The sequence below is a fragment of the Lepisosteus oculatus genome, chromosome 6, assembly GCF_040954835.1.
Source record: "Lepisosteus oculatus isolate fLepOcu1 chromosome 6, fLepOcu1.hap2, whole genome shotgun sequence".
NCBI lineage: Eukaryota > Metazoa > Chordata > Actinopteri > Semionotiformes > Lepisosteidae > Lepisosteus > Lepisosteus oculatus.
In genome coordinates this window covers 504,332-524,093 of record NC_090701.1, presented here as the reverse complement: position 1 = coordinate 524,093, position 19,762 = coordinate 504,332, and the positions used below count along the sequence as shown (strand labels likewise).

Sequence of the window (19,762 nt, the reverse complement as noted above, 5' to 3'; positions counted from 1 at the left end):
CCAATTTCTTGGCTCTCGGCTGTCTCCTGTGAACTTAGTTGCTCAGCGCTACAATCAGCAACTGGAACTGCCCAGATATTCAAGCAGATACAGTACTTGGCAATCCAAAAACCGGGCTGCCTGGACACCCTGCTCCCAACCCGAACAAGTCTCCAGCAACGCAGCTCAATGCGAAAGGCCAGGTGTCAACGGCTCCCACAATCAACTAGCCCCCTGAAAGGATGACTGAGAGCTCGCTGGACTTCAGTCACACTGAGTTTTCAGTTTGCCACGGCCGAAAATACACGACACAGCTGAGCCAACAATCTGGCATCTGCTACAAAGTAATAAAAGAGGGCAGAAAATAATTGGAAAGACATGACCACTCCTGCTTTTTTTCAGTCCATAAGAGAACACTTACAAGGCCAGTTTAGTTTGATTAAATGTTTGAGTAAAAATGTTCATATTGTTAAACTAAAAAGCCTTTTATTTATTATCTTTCTAATGTTCTCATGCTAAATTAGTGCTAGAATTAACAAAAATAACATATTTTCTAAATATATCTGCTCATTTATTTTAATCTGTGTCAGACTTAACTTTTGTGTTATTACAGCTGTACATCTCAGAGTTCAATATTCAGTCTAGATTCTTTTGCATTTGATAAACAGGTACTTCCCAATATCCCCATTCATGTTAATTTTAATCACCAAGCAAACCAAAATCTTTCTATATGGAAAAAAAATCATATACGATATAGACTACTTCTCTATGTTTCTAATAAGATCTTCAGATACCACAGATCAAACTTAAATTAAAGCAAGTTCTGCATTTTTGGAAGTAGTCTTCTGGCCACCAATGAAGAACCTGATCTGTCCTCACAAACTTACAAACTCAAGCCCTGTAATTGGGGGATTCAAGTAATTTAAATACTAGTTCACATTACATTTCAATACACAGTGATCCATTACCTTGCTCCAACAATGAGCTCATTCTGGCCAGGATCAAAGGTTAACTGTGAGTAATCCACTGTATCTTCTGTCCTGAACGTGTGAATCCAGGGCTGTATGTCTGGAATAAAAACAAGGAAAGGAGGCATGTCAATGGGCAAGCGGGAAGATATGTGAAAATGCTAGTCAAGCAGAACAGGTCTGAAACTGTAGTGATCACGGGCAGTGATTAAACTGTATCTGACAGCATGCACATGGATCAGGGCTTAGCTGTCAGCATCGTGTCCTTGTGGTCCACACTAGAGAGGCTGCCTGCCTACTGTAGCAATTTGTCAAAGCTGAGCCGCACTGACAGCTACCCTCACACTGTCACCTTGGCGCCACACTCATTAACCTCTGGGGATCCCATCAAAGACTTCTGGGATCAGTGAAAGGAGATGTCCAACTGTCTTCCACCTCATCTGTTACGTGATCAGCACCAAACGTGTTTTCACAATCACATCTGCTCTCCCACTGGGTAAATCACAAGATCCCGCAGTTCAGTCAGAGCTCTGCTTCAGACATGAGCAACATCTAATTATTTACAGAAAGGAAAGATATGGCAACAGTTCTATACACGTGCATAATTCAAACAGCGCTATACAAGTAAAAAACAGATCAGTAAGTAGGCGTTTAATAGTTTCTAGAAAGCACACCAATTATGATTCCTGTGCATATGTTAATCTTTTTGTCTAAGAGCAAAATGATGCATGAAGTTTGTTCCAGTTCAAAAGGAACTAAGTACTTAACCTTTCAAGACAGCCAAGCAGATGGTGGAAAGCCATCTTCAGACTGTGCTTACACACCTGGATCACATGCCTGGCCCTTGGTTTGAGGCTCCACTACCTTGAGCACAGCCTCTCAGGTGCAAGCCTCTCTCCTTCGCTTTTCACTATACACACTATATGTACTACAGTATGTCACCCTGATGTCTTCTTTAAATTGTATTTAAATAGTCTTGTTGTAAACCCCAAGATCTCTTTGGAGATCAAGAAAGCTTTCTTATTACTTCACTGTAATGTTTTGGAAATCACCCCTGATTTTAAACTTTTAATGCCCATTAAATGAGCACACTCTCAGCATAACCTATTATTCCTTGTTTCATAGAGGTCAAGATACCTGGAGTCTCATAAATTCAGTTCAACAATTGAATGTACTGTACATAGCTAATAAGGTTTCAGAAGTCACACAGAAACTGGTGCTTACAGAGCCACATGAAACTTTACTACAAGGCATCACAATCATGACTGCTTCTATCCCCTGTCCTTCTGACAAACTTACTTTGGGTTTGTTTCCCAATGCAAGCAATAGGGTCGTTTTTCATTCCATGTAAAATGTTCAGAGCATACAAATGTAGGAGCAATCCCCCAAAGGACATACAGCTTCGGTTACAAATCCTCCCCTCCATAAATCTTCAACATCCCACTGGGAAGTTCTTCACTTTAGATGAGACTGCAAGTTTTAAGCAGAGAAAAAGCAATCCTAGGGCTTTGCTTTATCTACAAAATGGTTCATAAGAGCAAAGCTGATTTTCATAAAGCAGTCGTATTTTTCCACTTTTTAACATCTTACGATTTAATTGCAGTCTGACTCAGGAGGCCATCGTTTTGTTCTCACTGAATTTCTTTACTGTTGACTGTGTGACCAAACATTAAGAGAAAGGATAGAATTTAGAATTAAAGCCCTTGCCTTAAATATTATCTGAAGCAAAGACAATCTATATAGTAGAGTGACCTTCTACTTTCAGGTTCCTATTTGTTGAACAAGCAGTTCCTGTGTAATGGAAGCTTCATCCATTTACTAGAAAACTGATACAAAGTAATGGAAACAGGACTATCGCACGTGTCAGCAAGAACACTAAAATTTGTAATCAGGTTAGTTGCTAATTTAGCATACAATCATATGCTAAAAGTACTCAATAATGACATACTTGTAAGGTTTTATAACAATACTATGGAAACAATACTACTTTTACTATGGGAACAATGCTATACCGTATGCTCTACCCTGTGTTAATTGCTACTTGTCAGGCTGTTTGGCTCAGCTGCTATAACACTTGTAACAGTATGGAAGAGGTGCGTGTGTCTTTCTATCTGTCATCCGCTCCTCCACATGGCAAGATCCCAGCAGCAGCTCATCTGGCAATTTCTCAGCTGCACTGTTTGCCCTGCAGGGGTGACAGGAGCCTCCTGCCAGCAGAGACACAAATGCTCACCCGTCTCAACCCGTTAAACTTCTGCATGGGAGCCCTGACCAGTTGACATCACAGACTGGGGGTTTCCAGCACGGTCTCACAAGCAATCAACTTTCTCATTTCAGCATACTGTACATGAGAGATAAATAGCTAGCACTAACAACGATGAAAAAAAAATAATTTCCTTCCACATTTCATCTCAACAAGGGAAGCAGCACAGGTTAACAAAGATATTATTATTACTTTATATGTTAGATAGATATTTATATTTGTTATATTATAGCTCACAAGTTATAATGTTAACAGATTAGTGCTACACTGCCCACTATCTTTGGCAGTTAGGACAAATGCTTTCTTAGGTTTATAAATCATTAAACATTCCCTTCAGGGCTACACAATGTTCTTAAAAGTGTAAAAGGATATGAGAATAAAAAGGTAGACATATATAGAGATAACAGTCTCTAATATTTTGTTTCTAAGGGACTACATCAACTTTGAGCCCTTTCAGGGTTCCTCTGCTCAGCTACGGGGTGAAGGGACAAGAATAAACACTGACAGGGCAGTCAGGTTTGAAGGACTGGAGTTGTCAGGAGGTTCAGTTTGCGCTTTGACCAGCGGACCAGTGCCAGACACACATCTGCATGAACAAGCCTTTGACCTCGACAGGGCCAGCACTACTGGCAGTAGGAACGAGTGTTGTCCACCCAGCAAACCAAGTTCAAAAGTTAAACAGTATGCTTGTTGTCCTTGGGGTTTTCTGAGTGCTGCTTTTAGCAGTAAAGTATGTATTCTGTTTGAAGACATCTAACCTAAATTACAGTAAAAGAATGGCCTGAGGCTGCTGGTAAGTCTGGTTGGAAAAGCCACTGAAGACCCACAAATAAAGAGTGTTATGGGAGATTTAAATACAACGTGTAGTTTCAAGTAAGAAAGACTTTACAGACCTTAAATTAGGTGATCTAATTGTCTCTCTCAGTCACAGGAGAGAGAGAGAGAGAAACTTTAAAAGCTGCTTTACATTTATTGGTACATTTACTTAAAATATAAATTAGTGGGTGTCTGGATGACACTTCTGTATTTGAAAATGAAAAATTGTCAGTCTAGTCATAATTACTTTTTTCTGCAATGAGAAGAGAGCCGTCGTTGGAGGATTTTACTGAGGGTTGTGATTCACTGACTCCAACTAACCAATCATCAGTGATTTGTGCTGAAGGCCATTCAACAGAAATGTGATTAAAATGATTAATATGCTTCTTGAAAACAGCCAATAAAAAAAAACTGGACAGGCACTTGAACGGTGTGTTTCTCAGTGCAGTTCAGAGCCCAGTGTCGCAGTACTGACGTGATGGCCTTTGCCCTGTCTAACTAAAGGAATATGAGGACTGGCTCCTGAATCCTCCCTCTCTCATTGGCACTTGATGGTCTTCAAGTTTCCAGGCTGTCACCAACCACTCAAGTTTCAAACACACCAAAGTAATTGTCAAGCCTCCCTATCTTTTTTTCTGAGTTTTGTGTCTCAGGAAACCAAAATACTTTTCCAGCCTTTCTCACAAGTGACTCTCATGTATAAAACATGGGAGGAAGCCAAAGAATGGTGTCATTCCTTCACTAGCCAGAACAGAAGGTGCCCTTGTCATTCATGTACATAAGGCAAGATCAGTTGATAGGACTGCAAACACGGTTCTCCACATATTTTGCATTAATATAAACGTCTCTGGGACTGAAAACCCTGCTTGAGGGACTCTCTAAAAGAGGCTTAATTTTCACTTCAAAAGAAATAAATTAAGACATCTGTTTCTTAAAAGGATAATTTGTGAATTGTTAAACAATATTTAGTATATCATCCAGGAGAGGAATACATTTCTAATTCTAAAGGTTTTCTTTCTGTTTTTAGACAGATCATTAACTGTGTGCTTGAGTGATTATTTTGCTATTTAAAATTGCATGTACGTATCATCAATCTGTCATATCCAATCCCAGTCACAAATTATTACAAACATGAAGAGAATCCACTGATGTTATGAATGTCTAAACCTCTTTACATATCTGGGTTTGTATTAAATAGATCTGGTATAAACTTCCATTTAAATGTGAAAATGGGGTGATTGATAGTGTTATGAATCTTCACAAACATCCCACATATTCACCTACCTTTCATTAAGCAAAACAAAATATTTTGAAAATAAAACATAAATAAGCACAAATTACTGTATGCTGTTATTGTGTAACAGACAACTAATGATATTTAGAAAGACTGCACATCTGGTTGTTAATAGCACTTGAGAAGGTTTATTAATCATTTTTACATTTTTTGTGAAGCAGGACACTAATTTAATTCAGTATAGACTTTAATAATCCCACATTTCACTTACTGTCCCTTCTAATACTAGGTGTTTTCTCATTAGGGTGAAACGTCTCCTTAGTCTGCCCCTGGCCAGGATGAGTATGGAATTCTTTCTCAACCCCACAGCAAAATACAATGTTTCAATATTCGTTGTTTGAAAACATGCCAGAGAAGACATATCTGAACAGCAGAAAGTTTGACACATTAAGTGAAAAGATTAAACAATCACTTTGAGAAAAGATGGCCTTTTGACAACTGCATGCCATGTTCACTTTAATCTCAAAGAAGTTTTTTCAGTGTTACACAAGACTGACCTGTTTAAAATAACATTGAATTTTCATTAGTATGTCATTAACATTAAACTAAAAAAGGATTTAAACTACACAGCTTGTGTGTAAAAATCTCAAGAAAGCTAATGTTTTTACTGCATTTTTCAAAATTAAATTCATCCCAGTCACACTCATATTAAGGAGAGGAAAACCTCTAAAGTAACAACTCGCTAAATATTATATTACAGGGCAGGAAAATTTCAGAGTCAGAGCTTAATGTCTGATGTACACCACTGGCTGCTTAAAACATAATTTGTGGTGAAAATATTTAGAGAAAACCTTTTGAAAAGAGTTGGGTTCTATGTGGCTGTCTAATCAAAGTATTCCACTATTGTATAATCATTACGGGGCAGTGGGAACTCTGATCAATGCCTGCTTACATGCACTGACCTCCCAAAACAGACACCCAAGAACTCACACTTGGCCGCACATGGCCTCTCTACAACTCTTCAGTTGTTCAAGTCCTAGTTATTATTTTGTTAAGAAAGAAAAAAAATATTGCAAACAGAGAACAGCAATCGTTTATGTCGGATATGACTATATGTTTGGGGCCTTACAGGGTAGTAAGTGCTGCACACCACATGGGGAGAGAGGGAAGCACCGGTCACTGGGAATTTTTCTCCTGCTGGAGTTTATTGAAACTATATACTACACCAAACCATGGGAAAAATCCATACCATTTAACTTTACACCCTGATACAATACATTTCGTAATATTTCACTCTGAGACAAAACACTTGTAATGTAACAGCTTCTGTGATGTGAGACCATCCGTCCAGATGCATTCACACTATCTCACCATTAACTACATGGAACATGAATGAGCACAGCGACAGCAATACCATTAGTGATGGCACCCATTAAATAATAAAGTAAAAAAAGAAAAATTGTCAATTACTTTCCTGAAGTCAGGAGTCCTTTTATTAAGAACTGAATTTATAACAAGAAAAGATTATGAGAAAGTGAATTTCTTATGATGAAAACAACTTGATAATTTTATTTTCTCTCACTGAACAGTTACATCAATTATTAAGCATGCAATTTAATATTCTAAAAACCAGACACGTGTTGGGACACATCCAGGTCCCAGTTGAACTGCAAGGTCACTTTTGACATTTACAAGATTACAGTTTGGGGGCCAAAGATAATATTTTCTCCTACAATATAAGCATGTGGGAGAAAAAGTAAATTGTTTTCTCAAAAACTAAATAAAACGTAAGATGTGTATTTTTAAAGAGATGTGCATGGTGGGGTGCTCTCCAATATCCAATTATCACCATTACGGACAGCACAGATGTGTTGGTCTGTCTCTAGTCAATGTTGATGCTGTTCCTGAGTGCTGTAATTATACCTCAAGAGGTTGGGTCTGCAAGCAAACAAATGTAAATATAGTGACAAATGTTTGTACACACCTTCCAAATTCTGAAAAATTTAAAAACATCAGGCAAAAACATTATTCTGATTCACACAACATAGCAACACACAGGCTACTGTAATGCCTACAAAGTCACCTTTCCTCATTTAAGTGAGAAACTTGGCTCAGATCATGTCCTACACAAGCTGCATGAAATGTATCCCAGGGTTCAAAATGCCTTTTGCATTTCCCTTGACTAAATTAATCTTAATATATTTCAAAGGTTGAACATAACTGCCGACAGTCTCTGGAAGAGCCTTTTCTCTTTTTAAGTAATGTGTCTTGAAGAAAAACCTGACCAAATGTCAACAGAGTAATCAACCCAATATGAATCATGCAAGTTAATTATACAGCTCAATGGATCACAACATTGGCAAACGACCAGTTCCAAATGATCAATGAATGAACCTCACTGCTCTGTTCCAGTCAGAATCTAGTGCCTAGATGCCTTAGTTTACTACCCCCTTAACAAAGCAGAATGAGGTTTAATCTCTGAATAAAAACAGGCTAGGTGAAGGCATACTGTACCTCCGAGGTTTTACCAGCTGGGAGAGCTGAAGCCAGGCCTGCACTGGCTGTGGTCCTGCTGCAGCTTCGCACACAGACAAGGCTCTGCAGGACAGCCCAAACCCTGGTCAGTCCAAACAAGTCACACCCCTTCTGGGAAGTAAGCATTTTCTAAGTTTAAACCCCACAATAAAGGACCACAGCATGCAACTGGAACAATCGGTCACCTCAAAAGATCCAAACTGGAAAAATGTGCCAAGGCAGCATGATGTGGTAAAAAAAACAACAGTTTTCATCCCAAGCAGTTTATATTTAGTGTTTTTATTTCCACTGTCCTATAGCACTGTTTTCTATGCATTTTACACTGATTCAGATGTGTTTTATGTGGTACATATGGGAGACACAGTACTCAATTCAAATGTAGGGTTTACAGTATTTGTTTATGAAACAGTATAGCCTTAGCTTCACAGATGGTACATAGCAGTTTTACTTGCCATTTCTTTAATTGGGAATTCACACCCATAATATATGCTGTTCAAGCTATATGTGGATATTGACTCACTTTTACAGTGTTTGAAGTACAACCTCCTCTGGCCCTTTATACTTACAAATCTGTTACACATTCAGGGGTCAGTGCATTCAGTGATCTGCTTTCCCTTAAATTCATAAATATAAATAAACCTATTTATGCACCTTAGAAAGTTGTACTTTTCGGGATGATAGAAGATGCAAACAACAATCAGTCATACACAGAGAAGCACTAGATAGGAGGGAATGTGGAGACTGATTGAAAAAGTCAACTGGTAAAGCTAAACTGAAAGCTAAAGTATTAGGATAATAGTATCACGATTCCTGAAAACACAGCAGATCACAGATGCAATGTACTGTTTTTTACTGTCAGCAAAGGAAAAAGGAGGAATTGTAATGTTAATGTTGCTTTATTAGCCCTATACAATTTATTGCATTAGGAATTCGTCTTTTAATATACCCCAGCTTGCTCTCCATGAGACACACAAACAGGGAGAGAAGCTTGGGGTCAGAGGGCAGGGTCAGCCATTGTACAGCGCCCCTGGAGCAGTTGGGGTTAAGGGCCTTGCTCAGGGGCCAAACGGAGCAGGATTCCTCTGCCAGCCTCGGGATTTGGACCGGCAACCTTCCAGTCACCGTGTCAACCTTGAGCAGGGGCCATGCTAATCTTCTATGTATCATTCCAATTTAAGAATATTTGCTGCCGATATATAAATGTAAATGTGCTGCCGACATACTCCGATGTATATCAGGATAGCCATGCCATCTTAGTCTCTCCTGGAGGTGCAGGTTCGAGTCTCACTGTGGTCATCTTCACAGCTCAGCCTGATCCCAGCAATCAGAATCCTTCAAGTCCATCCAGTGGAAAAATAAAATTCAGAAGCAACCGCAAAATATTAAGCAGTGGAGACAAGTGGAAACAACATGGAAGTTAACGTAAAACTGAGAAAAAGAGGCACTACTTCAGTAGAGAACGGAGAGCCTACACTGACCCCAGACTCCAGACTCAACGCTCTGAAGTGCAAAATGACATGAATTCCTGCAGCAATCAAAAAAGACAGCACTGCTTGTAGAAACAAATGGGTAAAGAATGATTTACTTAATAAAGGGAGATGCAGGTGATATCATGTCTTTAGATTAGTATGTACAAACTACAAGTTAAACTAATGATGTTTTTTGCTTTCATTACATCCTCCTCATTGGTATTGTGTTCAAGGGTGCAATTCTTTATTGCTATAATAATTAGTTGCATGGAATTTGCTTTGTTGAGCTCATACAATTAAAGGACATACAATACAAATATACAACATAAGCCAATAATAAACAGCAATCCACCCCATACATCTTCACAACCCATTCTCAACATAGACCAGAAATCAAATAAATAACTGAGAGACAGAATACTGTAAATGTAAATCACACCACTAATATTGCATTTGTCACTGTTTTCAAAGACCTGTCAATATCAATTCTGCATGGAGCAGTGCTTTATTTCTTCTTTCTGGGAATGATGGCCATAAAACCTGTCTGCTTGTGGTTCCAGTGTTCTATTTCAAGTTTGTGTAGATGGCTTTTTTGAACCTCTGATTTATTTTAGAATTTGTGAGTTTTTCTTTTTACTCTGTGTCTTGTGCACAGTGTTGTTAATTTATGCACCTGCTTTTCTTTTAATAGCCTATGGGGGAGATCATTGACAATTTGTGCACTGCTTCTGCCTCGTCATGAGCAGACTACTGCTAGAGTAGCCAGTGGGCTAATTCATTATAGCAAATTAATTCCAAATTCTTCCTTGGCCAGCTGTTGACTTTGGAGGCAACTAGCATGACGCTTCAGGAACTTGCTCTAAAATTCCTCTAGGCTTCAGTTCAAATAATAAAATCTCCTATCGCTGGAGACAAGAGACAAATACATGCATGTATTCCGATACCCAAATGTGAATACCTAAGCAGACTGGAAATGGCACTTTCATTTCATCACCGTGATGCTATTTCAGGAAAATATAAATAAACTTTGGAAACCAGCCAGGCATTACAATACTGAAGCTGCAGTCAGTTCTTCTCCATGTAATTAATGACCTCATGCAGAAAGGAATATAACAAGCATGGAAGTATTATTATGGCAAAATCAGCCAAACCCGTGATTAAAGCTTTAAAACCAAGAAGCATCCTTTTCATTAAAAGAAATGTATGATCCTGGATGTCACACAACTGCTTTATTTATTCTATCATTGATAAAGTCATAGCAATCTAAAGAAACCTTGGTGGCAATATTTCCCCATTTGGTCTGTTGTGCTGGTCTTCACATGAGGGGTAAGTTCAGGGTTATAGGTCAAAGGGGTCAGGAGAGCAGAAGACAGAACAGGAAGAGTCTCTTAATGCAAAGCTGCAATATGTCTGGACAGTGTAATCAACTGGATGAAGTCTTTGTAGTCTTTCAAAGTAACACAAGTTACTGGCACAGTGCACTCACAGGTACCATTCGATCACAATTCCAGCACGTCAGTGGAAATAGTTCAAAACATGCCGAAAGTGAACATCGATCCCGGAGGACACCTATGACCGCGCCAAATGGAGACGGGCGTGCCGACAAACGAACCCTGCCGATGCGGGATTAATGCTAGGATGAAGAAGTGGAAATAGTTCAAAAATTATTTTCTAATTTGAGGTTCAAATAGTGCCCAGTACAGCTTTCTTTTAGTGTTTGACTGTTCCTGTGTCCTGACTGATTTTAATTGTTCCTCAAATACTATTGCTAAGTTTTTTTTCTGTTCCAAAGTGGAGATAAAAAAACGTTGCTTACTGAAAAGATAGAAGTAACAGTAAAGAAGAGTTTCTGCTAAGAAAGCAATTTCTTTCAAAGGTAAAACATTAAAAGCTATTTATAAGGTATTTATTCTGTACAAAGTTCCTACAGCAGTCTGTCTTGTATTGAGTATATTTTTATGTTAAGAATAATTTGCAATATCACAGTACATTTTTCAACATGCTGTGATCCAGGAACTCATTCTTTGAAGTAATAGAAAAAGTACTTAAATCCAAAATGATGTGGTGTTTTATTAAAATGTTGTTTATACTTTAAAAAATTGTTCCGTTTAATACCCACAGACAAAAGGACTTGAAGAGTGCTTCTACTGTCAGAGGACTATTTCATATTTCAATTTAAAAGTGCACAGTGAACTTCCTCAGACTCTCAAAGCCAATACAGACAACAACAAAGACAGCTGCTCAGGTAAGAGTTTCACCTCCTGCGGTTCACAGCCACATCTATATTGTTTGCATTTGCCAAAGAAATAGATCAGAGCCACTACCTTCCTTTCACTGTTCTCAGAGAAAACCTCTTATGAAAATGCACTTAATTAATCAGAGGCATGTTGTAGAGCCAGTGGAGCAGACCAGAGTAATGGAGTGGAATTGAGGCTGGAAATGTACATTATGGAAACAAACGATCGAAAGAAAAGGAACCATTGGATTTCTGTCCCAGAATCCAACGAGAAAGGCAATTGTGTTAGATGATCTGTCACTCACCACAATGGGATCATTAACCTCAATATTCTGCACATTGAGCTGACCCATCTACCAAGGTCAGAGATGGGAAAGTATGTCTCTGCCTGGAAGCCTGATGCTGGCAGGAAATGTTAACCGTGTTCTTCAGTTCAGTTACTGTCAGCCAATGAAACGGTTTGCTCTCTCCATGAGCACCAGCATTACGGACCTTATACAGACCATCTTGCAGTAGAGACCAGGCCTGTTCTTTAAGCTGGTGTTGGTTATGTCTCTCTTTTCATTAAAATAATTCAAACTAATGTAAGGTGTTTACCGAGTTGGTAAAACATCTAAAACATGCAGTAAATGGTTTTCATTATTTATATATCAAAACAAATGTATATTCTTAGGAAATATAATCTCTGACAAATGTTATACATACTATATGCGTCCTGAAGGTATTCTGGACAAATAGAATAAACCCTTTAATACAATAAAGTAAACTGGAAATAATTCTGTATCTATAGATGTCAACTGTTATAAAGCTATAAATACTTGTTACACAATTAAGACAATCCAATACAATCAAGTCCACAGTGACTCACTAGGAAGGAGCTCATCCTGGTTGCTGTAATGCTAATCGTGTCACGGACGTCCAAAGGGACTAACCGTGGGGAGCAGGAGAGCAGAAAAAGACCCATATGCGTAGCGGCGAGACGGGAAAAAGGCCCGGGCTCATTGTGCAAAGAGTTCAGGAATGCCATATAGAAACCTATGCCCTCAGGGAGCGGACGTGGGGCGTCCTGGTGCTAGGCGGGTCTCAGGACATCCGAACATCAATGCTGAGCCAGGACAGAGTGCAAGACCCGGAAATATATAGCCCAAGGGAAAGAGAGGGACAGGAAGGACAGCAGACCGGAAACTAGGGACAGGACAGAGAAGGAGCGCCCTCTGGCTGCAGAGGGCGTGACAAATCGGACTAGAGAGCATGTGACTCCCCTCTGGATGGGACCCCAGCAATACTGCTCCCCACATATACAGTACAGCTGAGTGGACTGGAGTTACTGGGGTACAGTATCATCTTACTCAGGGGACAACTGCAGTCTCTGAACCTGTCAGTCATGAGTCTAAAGGCACACCCACTCCCGATAGTTATAGTAACAGTAAGTATTTATTGGCCAGATGTTTCTATCCAAACCTATGAGTAATTAAAGGTGAACAACAGTAGAGTAGCTGTTGCAGAGTCAAGCTCAATATAATTCTGGTTTTATATTTTATTCAAAGTATAAGAGACACATCTGTATACAGTTCATAACCACAAAAATAAACCCAATAGCTGCATCTCAAAAACTCAAAAATAAAAAAACAACATCTTACCAGAATATTTTCAATTTCTACTTTAACAGCTGCATTACTTTTATCTATGAGAGATATATTTTGTTCAAAAGGCAGTGCTGTATTCAGATCAGGAACTAATCGTGTTATTTAGGTTCAGAACAAATTACAAATCATTTTAAGGAAGGTGGGGGGGCAGCTATTTAAGCCAATGTGTTCCCACAGGAGTCCTAGTAATCAGTTCCACAAGCCGACAGTGCCACACACCACAGTGTCCGAAGAGGAGCGCTGCTCTCGCTCCCCGCTGGGCTCACCTGCGAATGCGATGACCGGGTGCTCGGCCCTGAGGCACTGGGGATCCTGGGTCCAGCCGGCTGCCCTGCTGCACAGGAGGAGCAGCAGCCCCTGTAGGGACAGAAGATGCCTGGCCGGGCCGCCTCCTGTGGCCAGAGCCATGGGTGTGCTGGCGCTGCTCACTTCTCCTCAGGCGGCCGGACGGGGCGCTGCGCATCTGCAGAGGAGACCTGCAGGCGCAACGACAGACACATGTCACGTGAGCGCGTCCCCCGTGCAAGAGAACACGTTTAAACAAGGAAATACCAGAGTCGTTGTTCCCTTATTAGGAACAAGAGTACTCCTGAAATAGGACAGAAAATATTCCTGTGGGACTGACAAGGTGACCAGGCAGACTGTTCCAGTTATGTGCTATTTAATTCAACCCGACAATCCCCAGTCTTTAATTCAGTCTTCCATTGTGGCTGCCGTGTCCAAACGTTTCAAGCATTAGTCCTTCAGAACCCACAATTATGTTTTCCATGTCGTGTCGAGCAGGGACCTTAGTTCTCCAAACTCATGTGTAGTCAGTTTCTGCAGTCAGTGACCGCCTGCCGACATGATACTGTATATTAGTCACAATTTTCCATGAGCCTGCCAAAGTGTTGCACTTCTTTAGATTTTGACCAATATGAGTCAAAAGTTAATCTTTTAACACAGCATGATACAGCAGAATAAAACATGTTCAGAAGTTTCAACTGAACTCTAACCCTAATCCTAACCTCACTTGGTCCCTCAACACCACCTCCCTAGCCAAGAAAGTACAGCAGCGTCTCTAATTCCTGCAGCGACTGAGGAGGGCAAACCTCCCCCTGCCCATTCTTACCACTTTCTACAGAGGTATCATTGAAAGCACCTTGACCATTTGTGTCACTGTTTGGCTTGTGAATTGCAACGCTTCAGACCAAAAGACCCTGCAAGGGATTGTGGAAACAGCTGAAAAGATCATTGGAGCCTCCATCCCTTCCATTTCTGTCAACTATCACAAACGCTGCTTAAACAGGGCCTCCAGTATAGTAGATGACCCCTCCCGACCCTCTCATAAACTCTACCCTCCTACCATCTGGGAAAAGATATCGCAGTGTATGGGCCAGCTCCACCAGACTCTGTAACAGCTTCTTCCCCCAGGCTGTCAGGCTCCTCAACACCCTGGAATCTACTTGTACCCACTCCAAATCCAGAACCAGGGTTTAAATCCCCCCAGTGTGTTGTATATATTATATTATGTACAGCATTGCCTTTTAATTTGCACTATGTGTATCCTGTCTACAATGTATATGTCAGTGTCCTGTCTGTATTTGCACTGTGGACCAGGAGGAACGATATTTCGTTCCACTGTATACTTGTATATGGCTGGAATGACAAATAAATGAGAACCTGAACTTGAAGAGATTTTGTTTTGCATTTGGGCTCTTCAGCTGCTTTCTGCCATCAGATAAGAAAAAGAAAAAGATACACTTATTTAAAAACCCAGGAGCAGTAACTATTATTGAAAATGCCAGGCTGGAAGCATTTCATTCATTTTTGAAAAGAAGCAATGAGGGCCAACAATAACCCAATACCCAAGTGACTGTGACACTCCTGACAGTTATACTGCCCCCTGAGCCGGGACAGCATTCTGCTCACATGATCAGCAGTCACTGCATACAGCTGCAGCTGGGATGCACAGTCCTCTAGCGTGAGGTATGCTTGAAGAAACGGGACTAAAGGAGAGCTACAGAGGCCCACATGCAAAGGGTAACTGGCCAGACCAACCCAAAAGCAGAATGAATCTTTCAATCAGGCTCATCACAGCTCCACTGTTCTTTCCTAACTTTCGTGACCAGCTGTGCTCAGGCTACCTCTGCATCCCAGTAACTGCTTTGCATGTATGAAACATGTTTATTTCCCACAATATTTAAAATTTCTATAAAATAATTATAAAAAGTATTAGTCTGTTTGTATAGGTGTCCAGGCTATGATCTTGTAATCAGCATTATTGTCCTCACTTATTTCTTGAGGTAATAAACTGCTGAGCAAGAGTCTGACATATTTTCACTGTTCTGGTCTTTTTATTCAATGTTCATCCTTTGTGCAGAAACAAAGGTCTGTGGTGATCTGTATTTTATAGTGCAAAAAGTAGCTTTTTCACTTTTGTATATGAAGTGTGAAACATATTATGTTAAAGACAAGAAATGCCCAACATTAATTATATTTGTTTGGCAAATGATGAATGAATGATCATTTATGAATTTGTTACAACACTTCATATTAGCTGCTCATAAGTAGTTGACCTTGAGTTTGTTGTGATCAAGGTGTTGAAGATTCTGATCAAATTGCATTAAAGATGCTAAATGACAAACAAATTAACCTGTATTAATAACAGTCAAAACTCTTACTGTATAAAACATTAATGAAGTTGAACCTTGAAGTTGAAGTCTTTTGCACAGTTCTATATAAAACACAATACTGACTTTATTGAATTCTTATGTTTCTTTTTATAAACCTTTCACAAAGGAAGTGCAGAGAATGTGTCCTCTGCTTTAGTATAGATGTCAGCTTGACAGCTACTCTACAAATGTCTCTCTAAATCTTATTCCATGCACTCTGCACAAATGGGGAAAAAACAGATTTAAAAAATGCACCTGTTTTCAGGGTGATAACAAGCCTTATACATAATGTTATAATTATAACCCCCCCTGTTCTTCATTATTTAAAAGGTTTCCTGACAGAAAATCATATATTTTTAATTAAAAGGATTTTGATTTATTTTGTTTGTTTTTAGAACAGGGTAATTCATACTGAGAACAAAAGGAAAAAAGGACTAAATTACAAATACTCTGTTTTTTTCTAATCTTGCAGCTCTTATTATACCTCTGCTAGATGGCACAAAATTCAATTTACCTGACTGTCACTCAATAGACTAAGGAAAATTAAAGTGCATGTGTGGCCTGTAGGCACATCGACAATATCTGATAACAAACTACACTGAGCACTTGGTGCCAAATTCCTCACACACCACACAAATGTCCAAGCAAAACCTAAAAGGCTTAACTGAGTCTTTGCATCCTTGCACTGAAAAATGGGACTGCTTTTGAACTGCACTTGTTTTGCCATTATCTTCCTGGAGACCACTGTAGTTCTTTTATTCCTGCTAATCTGATTACTAGCATATAAAGGTTGACGTCTGAAGCTCAGCTTGAATGGTTTTAATCAAAGTGGTCAATGAATAAATGAGGGCATTTTGACATTTCCTGAATGGAGTCTACCATGACAATTCAAATGATTTTGTGTACTTGGTATTCATTGGTATATCTAAGCAATAGAAATGACAGAGCACCTTAGCTAGGGTTTAAAAAAATTGGGTCATCATTTGCAAAAAATAATGCACAAGTCTGCATATTCTTGTGTCCTTTTTAAACCTAGTGGGATAATTTTGTTTTCAAACTTTCTTCCACTCTTTATTGCTAAACATTAAGTTTTGATTTTATTCCAGACCATGGAATAAAATTACATAAGATAACAATTAAAACCTTGTCTTATAGAAGAGCAATATTGACCTTGCATTTCAGAACTCAAGAGGCAAAATAATATGCATACATATTCTACTTAAAAGATTAGAAAAGTGACTCACCATTTAATCTGTATTAATTATAACACTTTTAGAAGTTAAGAATCAACAAATGTATAATTGCTATTTATCACTTTTAATTCTAAGGTCAATTTTATGTGCTGTGCTTTTCAAATCTCAAGATTAGATAAATATATTAATGTTCAAAACTAAGGAAGGAGAAATTCTGTAGCATTTGATCATCAGGTTACCATTATGGTCATGAAGGTTTTCTTCTGGATATACTAAAACACCCTTTGTGTGAGTGTTGGGTAATTTAGTCCAAGCTTTGCTGAATGATTAAGACTTCTTCAGTCTTCGAAAGAAGATCTCAGCCTGAGGACTGACCTCACCCTGGGTAGTATTCACAGCTGGATGTGCATGATGTATAATAATAGAAGGCTGACAAGAGAGGTAAGATTGATTAATAGTGTCCCCAATGAAGAGCTGCAATTTCTAGTGTAATCTTTTTATTCCCACCTATCAATTTTAGCTTCAGGCAACTCTGATTTGAAAGTCTGGGCTCAGACAGAATAAATCAATCTGAGACAGATTTGTATAATTTCAGGAGAGCAAAAAACAACATACAGTATAATCTCTTGGCAAAATCAATATTGGTCACTGCACAATGTGATTTAACAGCATAAATTCACTGTTTGGAAATAAGATGTTGTCAATTAGCACTTAAAACATTGTCAAATATACTGCAAGTATTCTGGAATATTGAAAGGTGGACAGATTGTTGTTTTGTTTTACTTCATTTATTATGTGAAATCTGAAGTAAATACCTGCGTTGTTAAGAATGTCACCACTACAAAGCATATGGATTTTCCAAGGTAAATATTATGCTTCTTACAGATCCCATTCTTCCCAGACTCTACACATTCATGAGATATTTCTCAGCTGTATAAAGAAGAAATTCCCATCTGTTCAAACACATGTGTGAATGTGTGATGGACAGATAATCCAGTCTTTTCTTGCTCAACCTTTCAGCCAAGACATCTCAATGTAGAAAAGTAAGCTACTGGACCTTGCCAGAGAAAAAGTCTTTTTTCATTTTTGTTCAGGGTAAAAATTAAGGTTTTATTATTAGAAACACACAAAGCAAGAAACGTCTTGCAAAGCATTTCAATCACACACACAAGATACAGAATGAAAAATTATTCTTTAAGAGACTTGCATCTGCCAGTGTATCCTAAATAATTTCAAAACACATTTATGACACTCAAAAACCCAAAGAAGAAAAAAAAAATACTGTGGTTCTGGAAGCTGAAAGATGTTTCTGTGGTAAAAGATAGCACTGTAATATGGCCAAATTTTCCACTTCGGTGTCATGCTCCATGTTCTTGCTTTTCTCAACTCCAAAACATTGGTTTATTTTCATGCTTCTTTACTTCCTGTCCGCTGAGTGGTAGATGCCACATTTCAATTACAAAGAGAGCTATTTGAGGTCTTTGATTGAAATAACATTTAATTATACGCCCTTTGTCTGAGACCCTTTGAAAGCATCAAAGAAAAGCTTACCTAAAGTAGGCTGTTTATTGCACTGTCTGGGGTCCTGCAGTGCTAGCATCAAATATGAGAATATTGTATTGTACTGGAGAACTACAGTATGGACACAGTGTACAGTATGTGTTAACATATAGCTGTGTGCACCTATATGGGTACTCGCATGTAGACATAACTTCCTTCTTGTTAGCCCTTATAAATATTTCAACAGTTCCCATTCCATCTAAAGAATAAACATGGAATCTCAGTATGGTCTGATGATTATCAGACCTAAAAGAGCTCATCACAAACAAAAACAAAGCTACTACAATAGCACCTCCAATACATTATCTGACATCCAACGGGACAAACATTTATGATTTTTCATCAGCAATGGAGCAATTCCAAGGAGCCTGGCTGATTGTTCCCAGTAGAAGTTTTTTTTCTCTGGCCTTGGCAAAACCAAATCCCATCACTCAGTCAGATCACTCCCCGCTGAGGATCAGACAAAGTGCTCAGAAGAAAGCACTTCAGAAAACTGCCCCAGCAGCCCAGACCGCTCCCCACACAGCAGAACTATAGACAGACAGAGTGGCTGAAGGCCGAGGTTCATTCCTGCTTCAGCCTCACACTATTATTATTACAAAACCCTTGAACTTGAGAAAGAGAAAATAAAAAAAGACATTTCTGGGACTACTATTCTGAAACTGAATGTACAGTATACACTTTAACACCTGCTTTTGTGAGGCCAACAGAAGAGCTCAGAAGCTCAAACTGGGTCCAAAATAATATTTGCAAAAAGATCAAACTTTTGTACAATATTTAAGAAAAGGAAAACAAAGGATCAGTTGCCAGATTGTTCAGGGTTAATTGCTTTTAAAATAAATACAGGCTTCCCAACCACAGACTCCGTCAACTTCTTAAATCTGGGACAGCGCACCCAGCAATTTACTTCGGTCCCACCCTAGCTCCCTTGAGGCTTCAAATTCTCTTCCTTTTATTTTTAACATTCTTACTCTCCTCCCACAGCAAGGAGATGTATACTGACAATTATCTTCAGGGCTGACGAGTGACACAAAGGTATATAAATACAGCTGTGGGACCCAGACACCCCTCTAGGCTCCGAGTTCAGGGACCAGACTGGAGATAAGTGGCTTTTTACTGGATGCAGGTTAAAAATCTTAGCACTGGCTCACCAGCCTGAGGCCACTGGACCTGCTCCAGGACAAACTGAGCTCAAACTCATAAAACTAG

At 39.1% G+C, this 19,762-nt stretch overlaps 1 protein-coding gene and 1 non-coding gene across 3 annotated transcripts in view; both read right to left on the bottom strand.

Annotated features, from left to right (window-relative positions):
* The window catches only part of sema5a (sema domain, seven thrombospondin repeats (type 1 and type 1-like), transmembrane domain (TM) and short cytoplasmic domain, (semaphorin) 5A), a 135,440-nt gene that overhangs the window by 86,389 nt on the left and 29,289 nt on the right, over positions 1 to 19,762 (bottom strand). For both annotated transcript variants that reach the window (XR_001479263.2, XM_015355020.2), the window contains exons 2-3: positions 13,413 to 13,622; positions 948 to 1,047 (exon numbers count right to left, since the gene is read on the bottom strand). Coding sequence is in view for 1 of the 2 variants with exons in the window: in XM_015355020.2 (XP_015210506.2) it covers positions 948 to 1,047; positions 13,413 to 13,554 (242 nt within the window). In the remaining variant the exon portion in view is untranslated. The remainder of the gene's footprint in view (positions 1 to 947; positions 1,048 to 13,412; positions 13,623 to 19,762) is intronic.
* LOC138239476 (U6 spliceosomal RNA) lies at positions 8,891 to 8,995 on the bottom strand. The gene has a single exon (XR_011189967.1). It is a non-coding gene; the product is annotated as a U6 spliceosomal RNA (small nuclear RNA).